A 20985-nucleotide genomic window follows, 5' to 3' on the forward strand; every position below is an offset into this window, starting at 1 on the left:
TGGTGATAAAATGAACCGTGCATGATCATCACCTTGTTCAAACAACAAAACCAACACAGTGCATAAACTCACAACAAATTACACACCTGCAAATCAGTCTGACTTCTGCTGTTGTCGTATCCGTAATACGCCGATAGGGAGAAGTTTTTATTTACACGATGAGTCGGGTGTGTCGTGACCTCCGCCGAACCCCTGAGCCCGACTCACCGAACCCCTAGGGTTCCATCGAACCCAGGTTAAGAACCACTGGTCTATAGTCTCGTGAGGATGATGCACTGCTTTGTTTTTGTATTGTTCATGAAAACGAGACCCTTTCATACACACATTATTTATGAGTTTGATGTTCCTCTCAATTTGTAACAACATGTTTACACAAAACTCAAACAGTCACTTAATATATTTTTAATTGTAATACCATATTTTCCGCACTATAAAGGCGCACCGGATTATAAGGCGCACCTTCAATGAATGGCCTATTTTAAAACTTTGTTCATATATAAGGCGCACCGCATTATAAGGCGCATAGAATAGACCAGTGTTTCTTAACCTTGTTGGAGGTACCGAACCCCACCAGTTTCATATGCGCATTCACCGAACCCTTCTTTAGTGAAAAATAAAATGTTTTTTCTTCTTTCAAATTCAAGACAAAGTTATGTTTTTGGTAACACTTTAGTATGGGGAACATATTCTAAGTAACAAAGACTTAATTTAGAGTTTTTTGGACACTAGGGGAACATATTCTAAGTAACCAAGACTTAATTTAGAGTTATTTGGACACTAGGGGAACATATTCTAAGTAACAAAGACTTAATTTAGAGTTATTTGGACACTAGGGGAACATATTCTAAGTAACAAAGACTTAATTTAGAGTTATTTGGGCACTAGGGGAACATATTCTAAGTAACAAAGACTTAATTTAGAGTTTTTTGGACACTAGGGGAACATATTCTAAGTAACAAAGACTTAATTTAGAGTTATTTGGACACTAGGGGAACATATTCTAAGTAACAAAGACTTAATTTAGAGTTTTTTGGACACTAGGGGAACATATTCTAAGTAACAAAGACTTAATTTAGAGTTTTTTAGACACTAGGGGAACATATTCTAAGTAACAAAGACTTAATTTAGAGTTTTTTGGACACTAGGGGAACATATTCTAAGTAACAAAGACTTAATTTAGAGTTATTTGGACACTAGGGGAACATATTCTAAGTAACAAAGACTTAATTTAGAGTTATTTGGACACTAGGGGAACATATTCTAAGTAACAAAGACTTAATTTAGAGTTAATTGGACACTAGGGGAACATATTCTAAGTAACAAAGACTTAATTTAGAGTTATTTGGACACTAGGGGAACATATTCTAAGTAACAAAGACTTAATTTAGAGTTATTTGGACACTAGGGGAACATATTCTAAGTAACAAAGACTTAATTTAGAGTTATTTGGACACTAGGGGAACATATTCTAAGTAACAAAGACTTAATTTAGAGTTATTTGGACACTAGGGGAACATATTCTAAGTAACAAAGACTTAATTTAGAGTTATTTGGACACTAGGGGAACATATTCTAAGTAACAAAGACTTAATTTAGAGTTTTTTGGACACTAGGAGAACATATTCTAAGTAACAAAGACTTAATTTAGAGTTATTTGGACACTAGGGGAACATATTCTAAGTAACAAAGACTTAATTTAGAGTTATTTGGACACTAGGGGAACATATTCTAAGTAACAAAGACTTAATTTAGAGTTTTTTGGACACTAGGGGAACATATTCTAAGTAACAAAGACTTAATTTAGAGTTATTTGGACACTAGGGGAACATATTCTAAGTAACAAAGACTTAATTTAGAGTTATTTGGACACAAAGGAACATATTCTAAGTAACAAAGACTTAATTTAGAGTTATTTGGACACTAGGGGAACATATTCTAAGTAACAAAGACTTAATTTAGAGTTATTTGGACACTAGGGGAACATATTCTAAGTAACAAAGACTTAATTTAGAGTTATTTGGTTAGGGTTAGGGTTAGGGCCAGGGTTAGAAGGTTAGGGTTATAATAAGGCCATGCCGAATAAGGCATTAATAAGTACTTAATAATGACTAGTTAAGAGCCAAAATGTTGCTAATTTGCATGTTAATAAGCAACTAATTAATGGTGAATATGTTCCCCATACTAAAGTGTTACCATGTTTTTATTACTGGTGATAAAATGAACCGTGCATGAACATCACCTTGTTCAAAGAACAAAACCAACACAGTGCATGAACTCACAACAAATTATTAATTTATGTCATTTCCAAAACAGAAAGTGCAAGATTGTCAGAGACATTTTAAAACAAGCTATTAGTGCACTTTTGTGCATGATGACACATCAAAACAACACTAAATTAAAGTGCACTTTTTGTACAGAACGCCACTACAATAGTTTAAAACAAATAAAGTGCACTTTTGTGCATGATGTCACACAAGATATTTCAATAAGTGTCAAATAAAAATGAGCTGCATAATAGGAAATCAAATAGTGTATGTCCTTCACTGTGTGGTAGGTTCCGGCGGATGTTATCTCCTTATGTCGTGGACTAATTTTTTCATACGGTGTTGATGTGGAAATGGTTGCCTCGGCATTTTGTTGGTATGGCACCGAACGGAGATGTTGACATGCTGAGTAAGCACTCTTCATTCTCTAGAGGGTGACTTTTCAAATGATGCTACATATTAGCAGCAATGCTGCTTTTTGTAGCAACGCTTTCGCACCACACTTGACATATTACGGTTGTCTGTTCGACATATTCCCACTTGAAGCCAAACCAACGCCAGACGATGGACCCCGCGCTGTTTTTCTTGGGAATTAATTCTTCCTTCATTTGTTACCAGATTCGCACCTTCTTTCTCTCGTATTACCACTCGCACCACAGCTAACTTTACCCATGCTGCTACCTCTCTGCTCAGCGAGGGCGTATACGTATGTGACGTATGTAAGGAGGTGCGCTTGTTTAAGTCTCTGTAAGAAGGAGAAACTAGAAAGAGTGAGAAGAGCCTGTAGTGTAATGCCCGCAGCTAAAAGCAACTGCGTGAGAATGTATACTCGAATATCACGATATAGTCATTTTCTATATCGCACAGAGACAAACCCACGATATATCGAGTACATCGATATATCGCCCAGCCCTAGGGACATGCATACAAAAAACAAGAACAAATTAAAGCTGCAAGCAGCGATGGACGGGATAGACTTTGACGGCACAAACCGGAGCAGTAATTAAAACTCTTTCGTCAACTTTTAATCAGAAGGGTTCAATCTCTCTCCTGTGCTAGTTTGAAGCCGACACGACAAACGCGCTCAGATGAGATAATCTTTGAAAAAAGGTGACCAGTTTTTACAAAACTTTTCTTTTGAAGGGAGAATTGCAAACTTCCTGTTGATTTTTGCTGGGGGTTGTCAATGAATGAAGTGTAGGTCTAAGTCAGACCTACATAAAGGTTTTTGTTTCATGTCTCTAAGACATTCCTACTGGAAGTTACAGGCAGTTTTGTCTGAGTTCTCTTCCTAGGAGAAGTTGTGTCTGTGTTTTCTTCCTAGGGGGCGCTAGAACGCAATTTTGAGTTTTGGGGTTGGGTTTTTTTTATTAGATCACAATTTTTGCCAGTCCTGATGTGTGTGTCCAGTTTGGTGAGTTTTGAAGAATGTTAAGGGGGCCAAATTACAGCTCAAAGAGGCAAAAGTGACTGTTTTTACTAAAATTTTGTTTAGAAGGGGGAATTGCCAACTTCCTGTAGATTTTTGCTGAAGGATGTCAGTGTATGAAATCTAGGTCTAATTCAGACCTACATAGAGGTTTTTGTCTCTACGACATTCCTACTGGAAGTTACAGGCAGTTGTGTCTGTGTTTTCTTCCTAGGGGGCGCTAGAGTGCAATTTTGAGTTTTGGGGTTGGGATTTTTTATTAGATCGCAATTTTTGCCAGTCCTGATGTGTGTGCCAAATATGGTGAGTTCTGAAGCATGTTAATGGGGTCAAATTACAGCTCAAAGAGGCAAAAGTGACTGTTTTTACTAAAATGTTGTTTAGAAGGGGGAATTGCAAACTTCCTGTAGATATTTGCTGAAGGATGTCATTGTATGAAATCTAGGTCTAATTCAGACCTACATAGAGGTTTTTGTTTCATCTACGACATTCCTACCGGAAGTTACAGGCAGTTTTGTCTGTGTTTTTTCCTAGGGGGCGCTAGAGCGCAATTTTGAGTTTTAGGGTTTTGTTTTTTGATTAGATGACAATTTTCGCCAGTCCCGATGTGTGTGCCAAATATGGCGAGTTTTGAAGCATGTTAAGGGGGTCAAATTACAGCTGAAAGACGCAGCGATATAATAATAAAGAAAGAAAGAATAAAACGCACAAAATACAATAGAGTCCTCTGTCCCAAAGGGACATTGCGGTCCCTAAATATAGGTATTGATAAAATTGAGTTGCTCATTTTACACTGGGTCCTTCATATTCTGTTATGACTTTTAGGAATGTTTTGAGCAATGCCGTCCCTTTTATAAAAGTTTTCACCCAGTAAATCAACTCTCTATGTTAAAGAGGAAGAGGAGGACGCACAGCTCGCCCACGTTAAAGCCGAAGAGGAGGAACTGTGCATCACCCAGGAGGGAGAGTGTCTTCTCGGGCAGGAGGAGGATGATCTCACCAAGTTTCCACTGACTGTTGTCTCTGTGAAGACTGAAGAGCATGAAGACAAACCACCTGAGTCCTCACAGCTTCATCACAGTCCAGGTAAGCACAACATCATTTAATACAATGTTTGTAACTTATTTTCATTCAGGGTCCACCATTCTCTTTTAGGGTGGAGATATGCTTGCTTTTTAAAGGGGAACATTATCACCAGACCTATGTAAGCGTCAATATATACCTTGATGTTGCAGAAAAAAGACCATATATTTTTTTAACCGATTTCCGAAGTCTAAATGGGTGAATTTTGGCGAATTAAATGCCTTTCTATTATTCGCTCTCGGAGCGATGACGTCACAACGTGGCGTCACATCGGGAAGCAATCCGCCATTTTCTCAAACACCGAGTCAAATCAGCTCTGTTATTTTCCGTTTTTTCGACTGTTTTCCGTACCTTAGAGACATCATGCCTCGTCGGTGTGTTGTCGGAGGGTGTAACAACACGAACAGGGACGGATTCAAGTTGCACCAGTGGCCCAAAGATGCAAAAGTGGCAAGAAATTGGACGTTTGTTCCGCACACTTTACCGACGAAAGCTATGCTACGACAGAGATGGCAAGAATGTGTGGATATCCTGCGACACTCAAAGCAGATGCATTTCCAACGATAAAGTCAAAGAAATCTGCCGCCAGACCCCCATTGAATCTGCCGGAGTGTGTATCGCTGTTGATGAAGTATGCGTTGCATTCTAATGTGTGTGCGGGCAGAATGTCACATGTTATGTGACTGGGCCAGCACTCGTTTGGCTGGCTGGCTGGCTGGCGTTTGGAAGACTCCCGGGAGGATCGGCGGGCCAGCTTTAGTGTTAATTTGATATCGCCTCAAGGGCCAAGTGAAATTACACGCGGGCCAGAGTTTGACACCCATTGTCTAGTCTCTTACGTGAATGAGCTAAATAGTATTATTTGATATTTTACGGTAATGTGTTAATCATTTCACACATAAGTCGCTCCCGAGTATAAGTTGCACCCCCGGCCAAACTATGAAAAAAACTGCCACTTATAGTCCGAAAAATACGGTAAATAGTGTAGGGATGTCCCGATCCAGGTTTTTGCACTTCCGATCCGATACCGATATTGTTTTTGCATTTCCGATCCGATACCGATACTGACCGATACCGATACAGGCCTATCCGAGCATGTAATAAAGTTTAAAGTTATTTAGCCTACTTAGTTGTCAGAATCATGTTGAAAAGGGTTTTAGTACTCTTGATAACAACTAGCCAGCTGAATTAGGGGAGTTTGAATAATACACAATGGTTGGTAACAAGAAACTGACCTGTTTATTCAAGGATAAACACAAAATAGACAAAATTATACATGACAAACAGAAATGGCATCATTGAAACTAGGGCTGGGCGATATGGCCTTTTTTTAATATTGCGATATTTTAAGGCCATATTGCGATACACGATATATATCTCGATATTTTGCCTTAGCCTTGAATGAACACTTGATGCATATAATCACAGCAGTATGATGATTCTATGTGTTTTGATTGATTGATTGAGACTTTTATTAGTAGGTTGCACAGTGAAGTACATATTCCGTACAATTGACCACTAAATGGTAACACCCCAATAAGTTTTTCAACTTGTTTAAGTCGGGGTCCACTTAAATTGATTCATGATACAGATATATACTATCAGATATATACTATCATCATAATACAGTCATCACACAAGATAATCACATTGAATTATTTACATTATTTATAATCCAGGGTGTGGAGGGGGGCGCCGGATGTAAGTGTCAAAAAGACAGCCAAAAGAGTTTGATATGAGAATAAATCTAAAGTTAAAATATAGGGTAGAAATGCACCCATTTGCAGTAAATGTAGTCTTGATTTTCAAAATGTTCTTTCAAGGCTTGCATGTCTACATTAATACATTCTTCTTCATACTGCATTAATATATGCTACTTTTAAACTTTCATGCAGAGAAGGAAATCACAACTAAAAAAATCACTAATTTCTTCATACGGTGTTGATCTGAAAATTTTTGCCTCGGCATTTTGATGGTGTGGACGTGTGGCACCGAATGGAGATAAGCGTCTCGACAGACGTCACAATATTTGAACAATGATGACGAAAACTGTTTTCTCTGTCGTGTCTGTGTCGAAAATTGTTATGCGCTTATTTTTTTATTTGATTTCATGCGTGGCATAGATTTGATATGCGCAGAGGACGCTTAAACAGTGCGCAATTGCACAGGCGAGCACCTTAGAGGGAGCGTTGCTCGCACGGCTGCGCTAGCATCACAGCTAACGTTAGCCGTGCTGCGACCTCTCTGCTCGGGGAGGACGTATACGATTGTGACGTATGACGTGACAGTATGTGACGTATGACGTGACAGTATGTGACGTATGACGTGACAGTATGTGACGTATGACGTGACAGTATGTGACGTATGACGTGACAGTATGTGACGTGTGTAAGAAGGTGCACTTGCTGTCTGTGAGAGGGAGACACAGGAAAGAGTGAGAAGAGCCTGTCGTGTAATGCCAGCAGCTAAAAGCAACTGCGTGAGAATCCACAGACCTGTGGATGTGTTGAAGGTGTGCTGGAAAATGCGGAACTGAAATTACGGAGCAGCAGAAAAGTGGAATGTATTATTTAAATCGGTGCGTTGGAAAACACGGACCGGAGTCTTTTTTTTAAACTGGATCTGGATCGGCATTTTCCCATGCCTTGCCGATACGCAATTTTTGGCAAATATCGGCAGCCGACCCGATCCAAATATCGGATCGGGACATCCCTAAAATAGTGTTCTATTTGTTGATTGTATGGCATACCTGCCAACTACTCCGGTTTTCCCGTAATTAGTACGGTTTTCATCAACCTATTCCGGGTTACGGTTGCAGTGATGAAAAAATACGGTTTTTCATTAATTAAAAAAATTTTTTTTTTTTAAATGCGCGAGGCTATTTATAGCACCGCTGCCAAGCACGAGGCACCTGTTGCCATTGTTTCCAAACGAGTGAACGATCATGGAATCAGCCGGAGAAAAATGGCAAACGAGTCTTAAACCGAAAAGAAAACTGCAGTCATTCCGTGAAGAATATTCAAAAGCCTATCCGGGAATAATTATCTGTTCCAAAAAGGGTGAAAACTACGCCAATTGCACCTTGTGCAGACAAGATTTTTCGATCGGACACGGAGGAATTAGCGATGTAAAAGACCACGTTGGGACAAAAAAACACAAGTCTAATGCCGTTGCTAGCGATACAAGTGGAAAACTTTCAACGTTTTTCGGATTTTAGCCACAAAAAGGTAATGACACCAATGTTATCTATTGGAATTGTTTAGTACTGTTATACTGTTAAAAGTGTTTATACTATTTATGCTTTCAAGTCCAAGTTGAAGACATCTTGTTAAATGTTGACAGCATAACTACCAAAATACAGAAGTATGTCCTTAATATTTTTGCAGTGCTATTTCTGTTGAAAAGTTCAAATGATTACATTAGAGATGTGATGTGCCACTTTTCAAGTGTCTGATGGCTTAAATTAATTTTCATTAATTTTTCATATTTTGAATTCTTTTGAAAGGCTTACAAAAAAACTACATTTGAATTGTAATTCCATGCTATTGACAGGACTATTAATTTTAATGAAGTTAGCTTACCATGTTTACAGTATGATAATTGTGATAGAAATGTGAATTTTAGGCACAGAATATTTTTTACAATTGAACAAGGCAGTAGATTATACAAGCTTGGACAGAAAGTTAATAATGACACCAATTTTTTTATTTTTATGGAATTGTTTAGTACTGTTTTACCATTTGTTTACTGTAAAAAGTGTTTATACTGTTTATACTTTCAATTAACAAATTGAAGTCTTGTGAAAGGTTGACAGGATAACTGGCATTAACTGTCAAAATAATTTCAAACTATTGAAGTTAGCTTACAGAATAAACATGTCAATCAACCCATATGATTTTTGCTGTAATATTTTTGTTTTGAAAAGTCACTGTGACTGATAGAAAAGTGATGGTTTTAGCAACATTTTAACCTGTCTGAATGCAATCAATCATTTTGCGTCGGGGGGCGAACCCCCCTGAACCTGCGACCCCTGGACCCTGGCTACTAGGTTTTTCTGATTTCAAAAGTTGGCAGGTATGTACGTATGTGACGTATGACGTGACAGTATGTGACGTGTGTAAGAAGGTGCACTTGCTGTCTGTGAGAGGGAGACACAGGAAAGAGTGAGAAGAGCCTGTCGTGTAATGCCAGCAGCTAAAAGCAACTGCGTGAGAATCCACAGACCTGTGGATGTGTTGAAGGTGTGCTGGAAAATGCGGAACTGAAATTATGGAGCAGCAGAAAAGTGGAATGTATTATTTGAATCGGTGCGTTGGAAAACACGGACCGGAGTTTTTTTTTAAACTGGATCTGGATCGGCATTTTCCCATGCCTTGCCGATACGCAATTTTTGGCAAATATCGGCAGCTGATCCGATCCAAATATCGGATCGGGACATCCCTAAAATAGTGTTCTATTTGTTGATTGTATGGCATACCTGCCAACTACTCCGGTTTTCCCGTAATTAGTACGGTTTTCATCAACCTATTCCGGGTTACAGTTGCAGTGATAAAAAATACGGTTTTTCATTACCGGTAATAAAAAAAAATTATTTTTTTTTAAATGCGCGAGGTTATTTATAGCACCGCTGCCAAGCACGAGGCACCAGTTGCCATTGTTTCCAAACGAGCGAACGATCATGGAATCAGCCGGAGAAAAATCGCAAACGAGTCTTAAACCGAAAAGAAAACTGCAGTCATTCCGTGAAGAATATTCAAAAGCCTATCCGGGAATAATTATCCGTTCCAAAAAGGGTGAAAACTACGCGAATTGCACCTTGTGCAGACAAGATTTTTCGATCGGACACGGAGGAATTAGCGATGTAAAAGACCACGTTGGGACAAAAAAACACAAGTCTAATGCCGTTGCTAGCGATACAAGTGGAAAACTTTCAACGTTTTTCGGATTTTAGCCACAAAAAGGTAATGACACCAATGTTATCTATTGGAATTGTTTAGTACTGTTATACTGTTAAAAGTGTTTATACTATTTATGCTTTCAAGTCCAAGTTGAAGAAATCTTGTTAAATGTTGACAGCATAACTACCAAAATACAGAAGTATGTCCTTAATATTTCTGTTGAAAAGTTAAAATGATTACATTAGAGATGTGATGTGCCACTTTTCAAGTGTCTGATGGCTTAAATTAATTTTCATAAATTTTTCATATTTTGAATTCTTTTGAAAGGCTTACAAAAAAACTACATTTGAATTGTAATTCCATGCTATTGACCGGACTATTAATTTTAATGAAGCTAGCTTACCATGTTTACAGTATGATAATTGTGATAGAAATGTGAATTTTAGGCACAGAATATTTTTTACAATTGAACAAGGCAGTAGATTATACAAGCTTGGACAGAAAGTTAATAATGACACCAATTTTTTTTTTAATGGAATTGTTTAGTACTGTTTTACCATTTGTTTACTGTAAAAAGTGTTTATACTGTTTATACTTTCAATTAACAAATTGAAGTCTTGTGAAAGGTTGACAGGATAACTGGCATTAACTGTCAAAATAATTTCAAACTATTGAAGTTAGCTTACAGAATAAACATGCCAATCAACCCATATGATTTTTGCTGTAATATTTTTGTTTTGAAAAGTCACTGTGACTGATAGAAAAGTGATGGTTTTAGCAACATTTTAACCTGTCTGAATGCAATCAATCATTTTGCGTCGGGGGGCGAACCCCCCTGAACCCCCCACCAGGACTTTGTCCTGGACCTACCGGGGCCTGCGGCCCCTGGACCCTGGCTACTAGGTTTTTCTGATTTCAAAAGTTGGCAGGTAAGTACGTATGTGACGTATGACGTGACAGTATGTGACGTGTGTAAGAAGGTGCACTTGCTGTCTGTGAGAGGGAGACACAGGAAAGAGTGAGAAGAGCCTGTCGTGTAATGCCAGCAGCTAAAAGCAACTGCGTGAGAATCCACAGACCTGTGGATGTGTTGAAGGTGTGCTGGAAAATGCGGAACTGAAATTACGGAGCAGCAGAAAAGTGGAATGTATTATTTAAATCGGTGCGTTGGAAAACACGGACCGGAGTTTGTTTTTTTTAAACTGGATCTGGATCGGCATTTTCCCATGCCTTGCCGATACGCAATTTTTGGCAAATATCGGCAGCCGACCCGATCCAAATATCGGATCGGGACATCCCTAAAATAGTGTTCTATTTGTTGATTGTATGGTCACATGGTGGTGGTAGTGGTGATGTGTCTTTACCGGAAGTAGTGATTAAATCAATAGCTGCTATGTGAGTTCAAACCAAACGTGTCGTAACTTTTGTGCTACGTCCTCCGATGTTTGCAGCTCTTTCTAATGTGTCTGCGTCAACAGGTCGTGGGCCCAAGGAAGAGTTTACGAGTCCATGGAACCGCTTGTGTTTTGACGGAGACGAAAACAACTATGCACCGTGGGAAACCAAATTTCTGGCGCATCTGCATCTCCTGGACCTAAAAAGCACCATACTGGGCGAACCGCCCGGTAAAGACGACGACGGCGTAGAGGAAGATAGCAACAAAAACGAAGAGGCGTACGCCGTTCTAATTCAGCTGTTGGACGATAGAAGTTTGTCCCTCGTGATGAGAGATGCAGCGGATGATGGCAGGAAGGCTCTGCGAATCTTGAGAGACCACAACGCTGGCAAGGACAAGCCGTGTGTAGTTAGTTTGTACACGGAATTGACATCGCTTCGAAAAGGAGTGGGCGAGAGCGTCGCGGATTACATCATCCGCGCAGAGGCCGCGATCACGGCACTGCGGACCGCAGGACAGACTTTGAGTGACGGCCTACTCACCGCCGTTTTATTAAAGGGCCTGCCTGATGTTTTCAAACCGTTCTCCGTTCGCGTGACACAGAGTGATGACGATCTAACATTTGCGGAGCTTAAAACCAAGCTCGGGAGCTACGAGGGCGCTGAAAGGTTTGGTGCTGCCGACCCCGGAGAGGACCGGGGGGTGAAAGTGGAAGAGGAGGACCACGCGTCGGCATGCAAGGTGGAGCCAAGTTTTGAGCCCCAGAGTCAGATACCGGAGCTGGCTGATGGAGTGAGGGACAGCGGGGCCGTGAGCCCGAACGAGGCGCTGAACGTCCAATCATTTTCCCAGGACATGGTCACGGTCAGAGCTGAGACTCCGCAAGAAGCGACAGTCCTCTTCGTGGAAGGACAGAACTGTCTCACCCCCAGAAATGGTACAAACTTTGACATTCATACTGTAGTACAAAACCCAAAACCAGAGAAGTTGGCACGTTGTGTAAAGTTAAAGTTAAAGTACCAATGATTGTCACACACACACTAGGTGTGGTGAAATTTGTCCTCTGCATTTGACCCATCCCCTTGTTCACCCCCTGGGAGGTGAGGGGAGCAGTGGGCAGCAGCAGTGCCGCGCCCGGGAATCATTTTTGGTGATTTAACCCCCAATTCCAACCCTTGATGCTGAGTGCCAAGCAGGGAGGTAATGGGTACCATTTTTTTTTAATAGTCTTTGGTATGACTCGGCCGGGGTTTTGAACTCACAACCTACCGATCTCAGGGCGGACACTCTAACCACTAGGCCACCGAGTAGGTCAAACCCCAAAAACCAGAGAAGTTGGCACGTTGTGTAAATGGTAAATAAAAACAGAATACAATGATGTGCAAATCCTTTTCATCTATATTCAATTGAATAGACTGCAAAGACAAGATATTTAACGTTTGAACCGGAAAACTTAGTTTTATGCAAATATTAGCTCATTTGGAATTTGATGCCTGCAACATGTTTCAAAAAAAGCTGGCACAAAAGACGGAAAAAGTTGAGGAATACACTTATTTGGAACATCCCACAAATGAACAGGCTCATTGGGAACAGGTGGGTGCCATGATTGGGTATAAAAGCAGCTTCCATGAAATGCTCAGTCGTTCACAAACAAGGATGGGGCGAGGGTCACCACTTTGTCAACAAATGCCTGAGCAAATTGTTTAAGAACAACATTTCTCAACAAGCTTTTGCAAGGAATTTAGGGATTTCACCATCTACGGTCCGTAATATCATCAAAAGCTTCAGAGAATCCGGAGAAGTCACTGCACTTAAGCGATGATATTACGGACCTTCGATCCCTCAGGCGGTACTGCATCAAAAAGCGACATCAGTGTGTAAAGGATATCACCACGTGGGCTCAGGAACACTTTAGAAAACCACTGTCAGTAACTACAGTTGGTCGCTACATCTGTAAGTGCAAGTTAAAACTCTCCTATGCAAAGCAAAAGCTATTTATCAACAACACCCAGAATAGCTTCTGGCTTCGCTGGGCCCGAGCTCATCTAAGATGGACTGATGCAAAGTGGGAAAGTGTTCTGTGGTCTGACGAGTCCACGTTTCAAATTGTTTTTGGAAACCGTGGACGTCGTGTCCTCCGGACCAAAGAGGAAAAGAACCATCCGGATTGTTATAGGCGCAAAGTTGAAAAGTCAGCATGTGTGCTGGTATGGGGGTGTATTAGTGCCCAAGACATGGGTAACTTACACATCTGTGAAGGCACCATTAATGCTGAAAGGTACATACAGGTTTTGGAGCAACATATGTTGCCATCCAAGCAACGTTACCATGGACGCCCCTGCTTATTTCAGCAAGACAATGCCAAGCCACGTGTTACATCAACGTGGCTTCATAGTAAAAGAGTGCGGGTACTAGACTGGCCTGCCTGTAGTCCAGACCTGTCTCCCATATAAAATGTGTGGCGCATTATGAAGCCTAAAATAGCACAACGGAGACCCCCGGACTATTGAACAACTTAAGCTGTACATCAAGCAAGAATGGGAAAAAATTCCACCTGAAAAGTTTCAAAAATTGATCTCAGTTCCCAAATGTTTACTGAGTGTTGTTAAAAGGAAAGGCCATGTAACACAGTGGTGAACATGCTCCTGTGCCAACTTTTTTGCAATGTGTTGCTGCCATTAAATTCTAAGTTAATAATTATTGGCAAAAAATAATGAAGTTTCTCAGTTGGAACATTAAATATCTTGTCTTTGCAGTCTATTCAATTGAATATGGGTTGAAAAGGATTTGCACATCATTGTATTCTGTTTTTATTTACGAATGGTTTTGGGTTTTGTATTTCAGCGCTGACATGAGTGAATGATGGATGTAATGTGTGCTGCTTCCTTCAGACCTGGCATGAAATTGTAGTCTACTAAGTTAAAGTCGGAAAAAGTCACAGAGGAGATGAAAATTAAGGGTAAAACTAAGAAGAAACTGTGGTGTGTACCGTATTTTTCGGACTATAAGTCGCCGTTTTTTTTTCATAGTTTGGCCGGGGGTGCGACTTATGTGTGAAATGATTAACACATTAGCGTAAAATATCAAATAATATTATTTAGCTCATTCACATAAGAGACTAGACCAGGGGTCGGCAACCTTTACCAGTCAAAGAGCCATTTTGACCAGTTTCACAAATTATAGAAAACAACGGGAGCCGCAAATTTTTTTTGAAATTTTAAATGAAATAACACTGTATACAAAGTTTTTTTTAATTTGCTTTTTATAAACCAGAGGTCTCAGACACGCTGCCCACACCTTTATGTGAAATTTGAAAGCTGGTGCGGCACGCAGGTTTTAAATGAATGGCTCAGCGTCATGTGCGCCGTGATGATACAGCATATAGCACCCACTACAGCCAGCGTGCCTGATCAACCACCCTTTATAAGGGGCTTCCGCTTGCTCACGTAGGTGACAGCAAGGCATACTTGGTCAACAACCACACAGGTCACACTGACGGTGGCGGTATAAAAAACCCAAAAACTTTAACACTCTTACTAATAATGCGCCACACTGTGAACCCACACCAAACAAGAATGACAAACAAATTTCGGGAGAACATCTGCACCGTAACACAACATAAACACAACAGGACAAATACCCAGAATCCCATGCAGCCCTCCGGAGCCGCGGGTTGCCGACCCCTGGACTAGACGTATAAGATTTCATGGGATTTAGCGATTAGGAGTGACAGATTGTTTGGTAAACGTCATTGGCGTTGTTAGGCCTATTTTAGAGGGGCTCAAGCCCCCCTAAAATATTCTTAAGCCCCCCTAAATAATTTGGTGATATATATATATAAATATATATATATATACATACATATAATTATTTATTTATTTTTTACAAATACATGCCGACATATTTATTATAAAGTGGCCCGAATATGAGTTTAAATAAATAATCATATAAACTGTCGTTATTCACTCAGTTTCCCCTCACTTCATAGCGTAAATCACCAAAAATGATTCCCGGGCGCGGCACCGCTGCTGCCCACTGCTCCCCTCACCTCCCAGGGGGTGAACAAGGGGATGGGTCAAATGTAGAGGACACATTTCACCACACCTAGTGTGTGTGTGACAATCATTGGTACTTTAAGGTAAAGAGCCCCTTTAGTGTGTCGGTATCCAATCCATTCCACTTGTCCATATAGAAAATGCCCACATCACTCTTGTAGAATCTTTTTAAAGTAATATACATTAGCCTAATGTTAAAATAATGAAAAAAACATAATTAAATATATTTGTTGTATTGTATTGTTACATTAATAGCTGTTGTATTATTATAGGATGGCTTGTTAAACATTTCGTAGGATTTTCAGAGGGAGGAAAAACCAAGACATTTAATATAAAATGTCAAATTAATAAATACATTAAAAGAAAAAGAAAAAAAATGGTTAAAAGCCATCGTCCCGGGGAGCATTTCATTTCGTCCCGTGCATTTTTTAAATAATAATAATAATAACAATGAATAATTTCTAAGTCTTTGTTAGCCGTTTGTGAAGTTTTGTGCTTGTGCGCTACGTTCGCTCGCGTCCTGTGCATCTCCTGGGGGCTAAGCCCCCCCTGTCCTTAAAAGCTAGTGACGCCCCTGGTAAACGTATAGCATGTTCTATATGTTGTAGTTATTTGAATGACTCTTACCATAATATGTTACGTTAACATACCAGTTGGTTATTTATGCCTCATATAACGTACACTTATTCAGCCTGTTGTTCACTATTCTTTATTTATTTTAAATTGCCTTTCAAATGTTGGCTTTTATCAAATACATTTCCACAAAAAATGCGACTTATACTCCAGTGCGACTTATATATGTTTTTTTCCATCTTTATTATGCATTTTCGGCCGGTGCGACTTATACTCCGGAGCGACTTATACTCCGAAAAATACGGTACTTATTTATACATTTGTTTAGCCTGGAAAGTCCAATGAAATTCCAAAAAGTGAAATTTAAGAGTTTTTAATACTTTAAAAAAAAAAAAAAAAAAATTATTAGTTAATTTATTTATTTATTTATTTATTTTTTTTGTCCTGTCCAGCTTTTCAGGAAAATTATAATACTTTTTTTTTTTTAAGATAACAATGAATAGAATTTAAGACCCTGTCAAAAAAGCACAAAGACATGTACAAAAATCTAAAGCCCAGAATTACAAAACCCGAAACCAGTGAAGTTGGCACGTTTGTGTAATTCGTAAATAAAAACAGAATACGATGATTTGCAAATCCTTTTCAACTTATTTTCAATGACTGCAAAGACAAGATATTTAATGTTCTTGATTTATTTTAAATTGCCTTTCAAATGTCTATTCTTGGTGTTGGCTTTTATCAAATACATTTCCCCAAAGAATGCGACTTATACTCCAGTGCGACTTATACTCCGAAAAATACAGTAATACTTGTATCTGACTACGGTAGCCGTAATGGGCTGACAATCCATCAAGTGGTGCGGCTCCAAAGTCATACTAAAACATTTTGACAAGATTTGTGAGTGCCGTGTGTAATGTTCTTTATTTTAACATTTAAATAATATACAACATAACATTTAAAGTTTTGGTGTTTACTGGCGTCATATTGCAGTGTACGCGTATCTCTTATGTGTGACTGCCATCTACTGGTCACACTTGTCATTTCACCATGTACCAAATAAAATTGCTTTGAGGTCGATAAACACAACCAGAATTATTCCGTACATTAGGCGCACCAGGTTATAATGCGCACTGTCAATTTTTGGGAAAATTAAAGGATTTTACCGTATTTTTCGGACTATAAGTCGCAGTTTTTTTCATAATTTGGCCGGGGATGCGACTTATACTCAGGAGCGACTTATTTGTGAACTTATTAACACGTTACCGTAAAATACCAAATAATATTATTTATCTCATTCACGTAAGAGACTAGACGTATAAGATTTCATGGGATTTAGCGATTAGGAGTGACAGATTGTTTGGTAAACGTATAGCATGTTCTATATGTTATAGTTATTTGAATGACTCTTACCATAATATGTTACGTTAACATACCAGTTGGTTATTTATGCCTCATATAACGTACACTTATTCAGCCTGTTGTTCACTATTCTTTATTTATTTTAAATTGTCTATTCTTGGTGTTGGCTTTTATCAAATACATTTCCCCAAAAAATGCGTCTTATACTCCAGTGTGACTTATACTCCGAAAAATACAGTAATACTTGTATCTCTGACTACAGTAGCCGTAACGGGCTGACAATACATCAAGTGGTGCGGCTCCAAAGTCATACTAAAACATTTTGACAAGATTTGTGAGTGCCGTGTGTAATGTTCTTTATTTTAACATTTAAATAATATACAACATAACATTTAAAGTTTTGGTGTTTACTGGCGTCATATTGCAGTGTACGCGTATCTCTTATGTGTGACTGCCATCTACTGGTCACACTTGTCATTTCACCATGTACCAAATAAAATTGCTTTGAGGTCGATAAACACAACCAGAATTATTCCGTACATTAGGCGCACCAGGTTATAATGCGCACTGTCAATTTTTGGGAAAATTAAAGGATTTTACCGTATTTTTCGGACTATAAGTCGCAGTTTTTTTCATAGTTTGGCCGGGGGTGCGACTTATACTCAGGAGCGACTTATTTGTGAACTTATTAACACGTTACCGTAAAATACCAAATAATATTATTGATCTCATTCACGTAAGAGACTAGACGTATAAGATTTCATGGGATTTAGCGATTAGGAGTGACAGATTGTTTGGTAAACGTATAGCATGTTCTATATGTTATAGTTATTTGAATGACTCTTACCATAATATGTTACGTTAACATACCAGTTGGTTATTTATGCCTCATATAACGTACACTTATTCAGCCTGTTGTTCACTATTCTTTATTTATTTTAAATTGCCTTTCAAATGTCTATTCTTGGTGTTGGCTTTTATCAAATACATTTCCCCAAAAAATGCGACTTATATATGTTTTTTCCCTTCTTTATTATGCATTTTCGGCCGGTGCGACTTATACTCCGGAGCGACTTATACTCCGAAAAATACGGTATAAGAGGGAAATTTGCTCAACAACGATCATTTTTCACAATGATATTTGTGTGTCCTGCAGATGTCCAGCAGCTGATTAGTCATCAAGAAAAACCTCCTCCTCAATTGCTGGAGTGGAGCTCCACACTGAAGCAGGAGGATCCACAGCCCCCCCACATTAAAGAGGAAGAGGAGGAACTGTGGACCACTCAGGAGGGAGAGTGTCTTCTAGGGCAGGAGGAGGCTGATGTCAGCAAGTTTCCACTGACTGTTGTCTCTGTGAAGACTGAAGAGCATGAAGAGAAACCACCTGAGTCCTCACAGCTTCATCACAGTCCAGGTGAGGAGAAGAGAGAGGCGGAGCCTCCAAGCAGCAGCTCAACACAACACATGACAACAGAAGCTGATGGAGACCACTGTGGAGGATCACAAGCAGACACGCTCTTAGCTCCACTATCAGATAGCGACGACACATCGTCACACGATAATGCAAGTATGGAATCAAACGTGAGAACAAACGCAGGAGAAAAAACCTTCATTTGTTCCGTTTGCGCCAAAAGCTTTGGTGAAAACTTCAAGTTGATTCGACACATGCGGACGCACACGGGAGAAAAACCTTTCATTTGCTCAAACTGCGGGAAAAAGTTCAGTCGAAAGGAAACGATGCTTTCACACATGAAAGTACACACAGGGGAAAACCTCTACAGTTGTTCCGTGTGCGCAAAAGGCTTCGTTCGAAACTCAAATTTGGCCCAACACATGAAAACGCACACGGGGGAAAGACCTTTTAGTTGTTCATTGTGTGACAAAAGCTTCGCCGTCAAAAGTAAAATGCAAATACATATGAGAACGCACACCGGAGAAAAACCTTTCAGTTGTTCAGAGTGCGGCAACAGATTCTCGAACAAAAGCAACATGCAAATACACATGAGAACACACACAGGAGAAACCCTTTTTAGTTGTCCTCTCTGTGACAAACGATTCTCCGTCAAAAGTAACATGCAAACACACCTGAGAACACACGCAAGACAATAACTTCATTTTTTGGAAGTCCTCTGCAAAGTCACTATCTGTCTACTCTAAAGGCAAGACTGTCAGTCCACCTTGTGCAGGGGTCGGCAACCTTTACCACTCAAAGAGCCATTTTGACCAGTTTCACACATTAAAGGAAACAATGGGAGCCACAAAAATCTTTTGAAATTTAAAATGAAATAACACTGCATACAAAGTTGTTTTTTTTTGCTTTGTGCTATGTATAAACCAAGGGTCTCAGACACGCTGCCCACACCTTGATATAAAAATTGAATGTTAGTGAGGCCCGCGAGATTTATGTGAGTGGCGCTTGACAACGTCATACTTGTCAACCCTCCCGATTTTTCCGGCAGACTACGAATTTCAGGGCAACTATTTTCTCGGACGTGCCGTGATGGTACAGCATTTAGCGCCCACTACAACCAGCGTGCCGGCGCAGCCACACGTTGTATGGGACTTCTGCTTGCTCACAGAAGTGACAGCAATGCATACTTGGTCAAGAACCACACAGGTTACACTGACGGTGGCGGTATACAAAAAACTTTAACACTCTTACTAATAATGCGCCACACTTTGAACCAAAACCAAACAAGAATGACAAACACATTTCGGGAGAACATCTGCACCGTAACACAACATAAACACAACAGAACAAATACCCAGAATCCCATGCAGCCCTAACTCTTCCGGGCTACATTATACACCCCCGCTACCAAACCCCGCCCACCTCAACCGACGCACGGGCTCCAATTATGTCACACTAAATATTCCACTTTGAGATATTCTTTGGGAAAAATGTTGCATATTTTGTGTTTGCCATATAAAAAAACTAAGCTGCTTTTTTTTTTTAAAAAAAGGGCCTAAAACGAACAAACCAAAAACAAAAACAACAATAAAACTTATAAATGACGGATAGATCTGAAGATGATCTCGAGATTATTGTGTTAAAAGTCAACAGTAGAAAAAATGTATAATGTATTTTTAAAACTTTAATGAGTAGGACCCTTTTGGGTCCCCAATCATTTTAGTGTGATTTTTTTGTGCTCAAAAAAATAATAATTAATTAAAATCAAAGTTGTTAGTAATTGACCTTTTTAATGCTCCAATTATTATATAATCTCAAATATTCCACTTAAAAATGTTATTGGGTGAAAATATTGCATATTTTGTGTTTTTTCCATGAAAAATTGGCAAAAAAAGCATACAACTTAAATCTTTAAAAACTTTATATTGACAGATAGACCTAATGTTGATCTAGAGATTTCAACCTTGAATAATAATACAAATAATAATACTGAATAATGACACATTTTTAATATTTTTTTTGACCAAAACCCTTTGTGGTCTCCGGGATCAAGCCTGAGTGGAGGCCTAAATGTATATATTTTTTATACATATATTGTATTGGTTTTTGAAATAAAACATATCAAAATGGCCCTCAGTGGAAAAAGTTTGGACACCCCTGCTGTACATGAATATGTATTTTTTAACTATGTATAACGTCATTCTCCGGCCTGTAAGCCATAAGTCATATCCTTCACATCCGGCAGGTGGCGATCTTGCACTAATTCAGCGTTCATCTGCTGTTAAATAAAGACGAAGAAGAAGAAGAAGACAAGATGGGGGGTGAAAGAAGATGGCGTTAAACGAACACAATGAGGTGTTGTCATTATGGTCATAGTTGTGTCTGCGATTCAGTTCTGTCTTCGTAATGAGTGCGTGCATGTACACTTTTATGTAAACATAGGAACTAGTTGTTTGTATCCGGATACATTAGTCTGAGCGCGCGTCTCGTGCTAGCTGAGCTGGCTAGTTAGCTTAG

General features: G+C 39.3%; 3 protein-coding genes across 3 annotated transcripts in view; 1 reads left to right on the forward strand and 2 right to left on the reverse strand.

Annotated features, from left to right (window-relative positions):
* The window catches only part of LOC133575749 (uncharacterized), a 314457-nt gene that overhangs the window by 134192 nt on the left and 159280 nt on the right, over nucleotides 1-20985 (reverse strand). The gene's annotated exons all lie outside the window — the stretch shown is intronic.
* Nucleotides 1-20985, reverse strand: part of LOC133575685 (uncharacterized) — a 462851-nt gene that overhangs the window by 98661 nt on the left and 343205 nt on the right. The window lies entirely within an intron of this gene.
* Nucleotides 1-20985, forward strand: part of LOC133575671 (uncharacterized) — a 40855-nt gene that overhangs the window by 3483 nt on the left and 16387 nt on the right. Inside the window, exons 2-3 of the mRNA XM_061928379.2 lie at nucleotides 4588-4779; nucleotides 18214-18471. Of these exons, the coding sequence (XP_061784363.2) occupies nucleotides 4588-4779; nucleotides 18214-18471 (450 nt within the window). The remainder of the gene's footprint in view (nucleotides 1-4587; nucleotides 4780-18213; nucleotides 18472-20985) is intronic.

This window comes from Nerophis lumbriciformis, linkage group LG33 (assembly GCF_033978685.3).
Source record: "Nerophis lumbriciformis linkage group LG33, RoL_Nlum_v2.1, whole genome shotgun sequence".
Classification (NCBI taxonomy): domain Eukaryota; kingdom Metazoa; phylum Chordata; class Actinopteri; order Syngnathiformes; family Syngnathidae; genus Nerophis; species Nerophis lumbriciformis.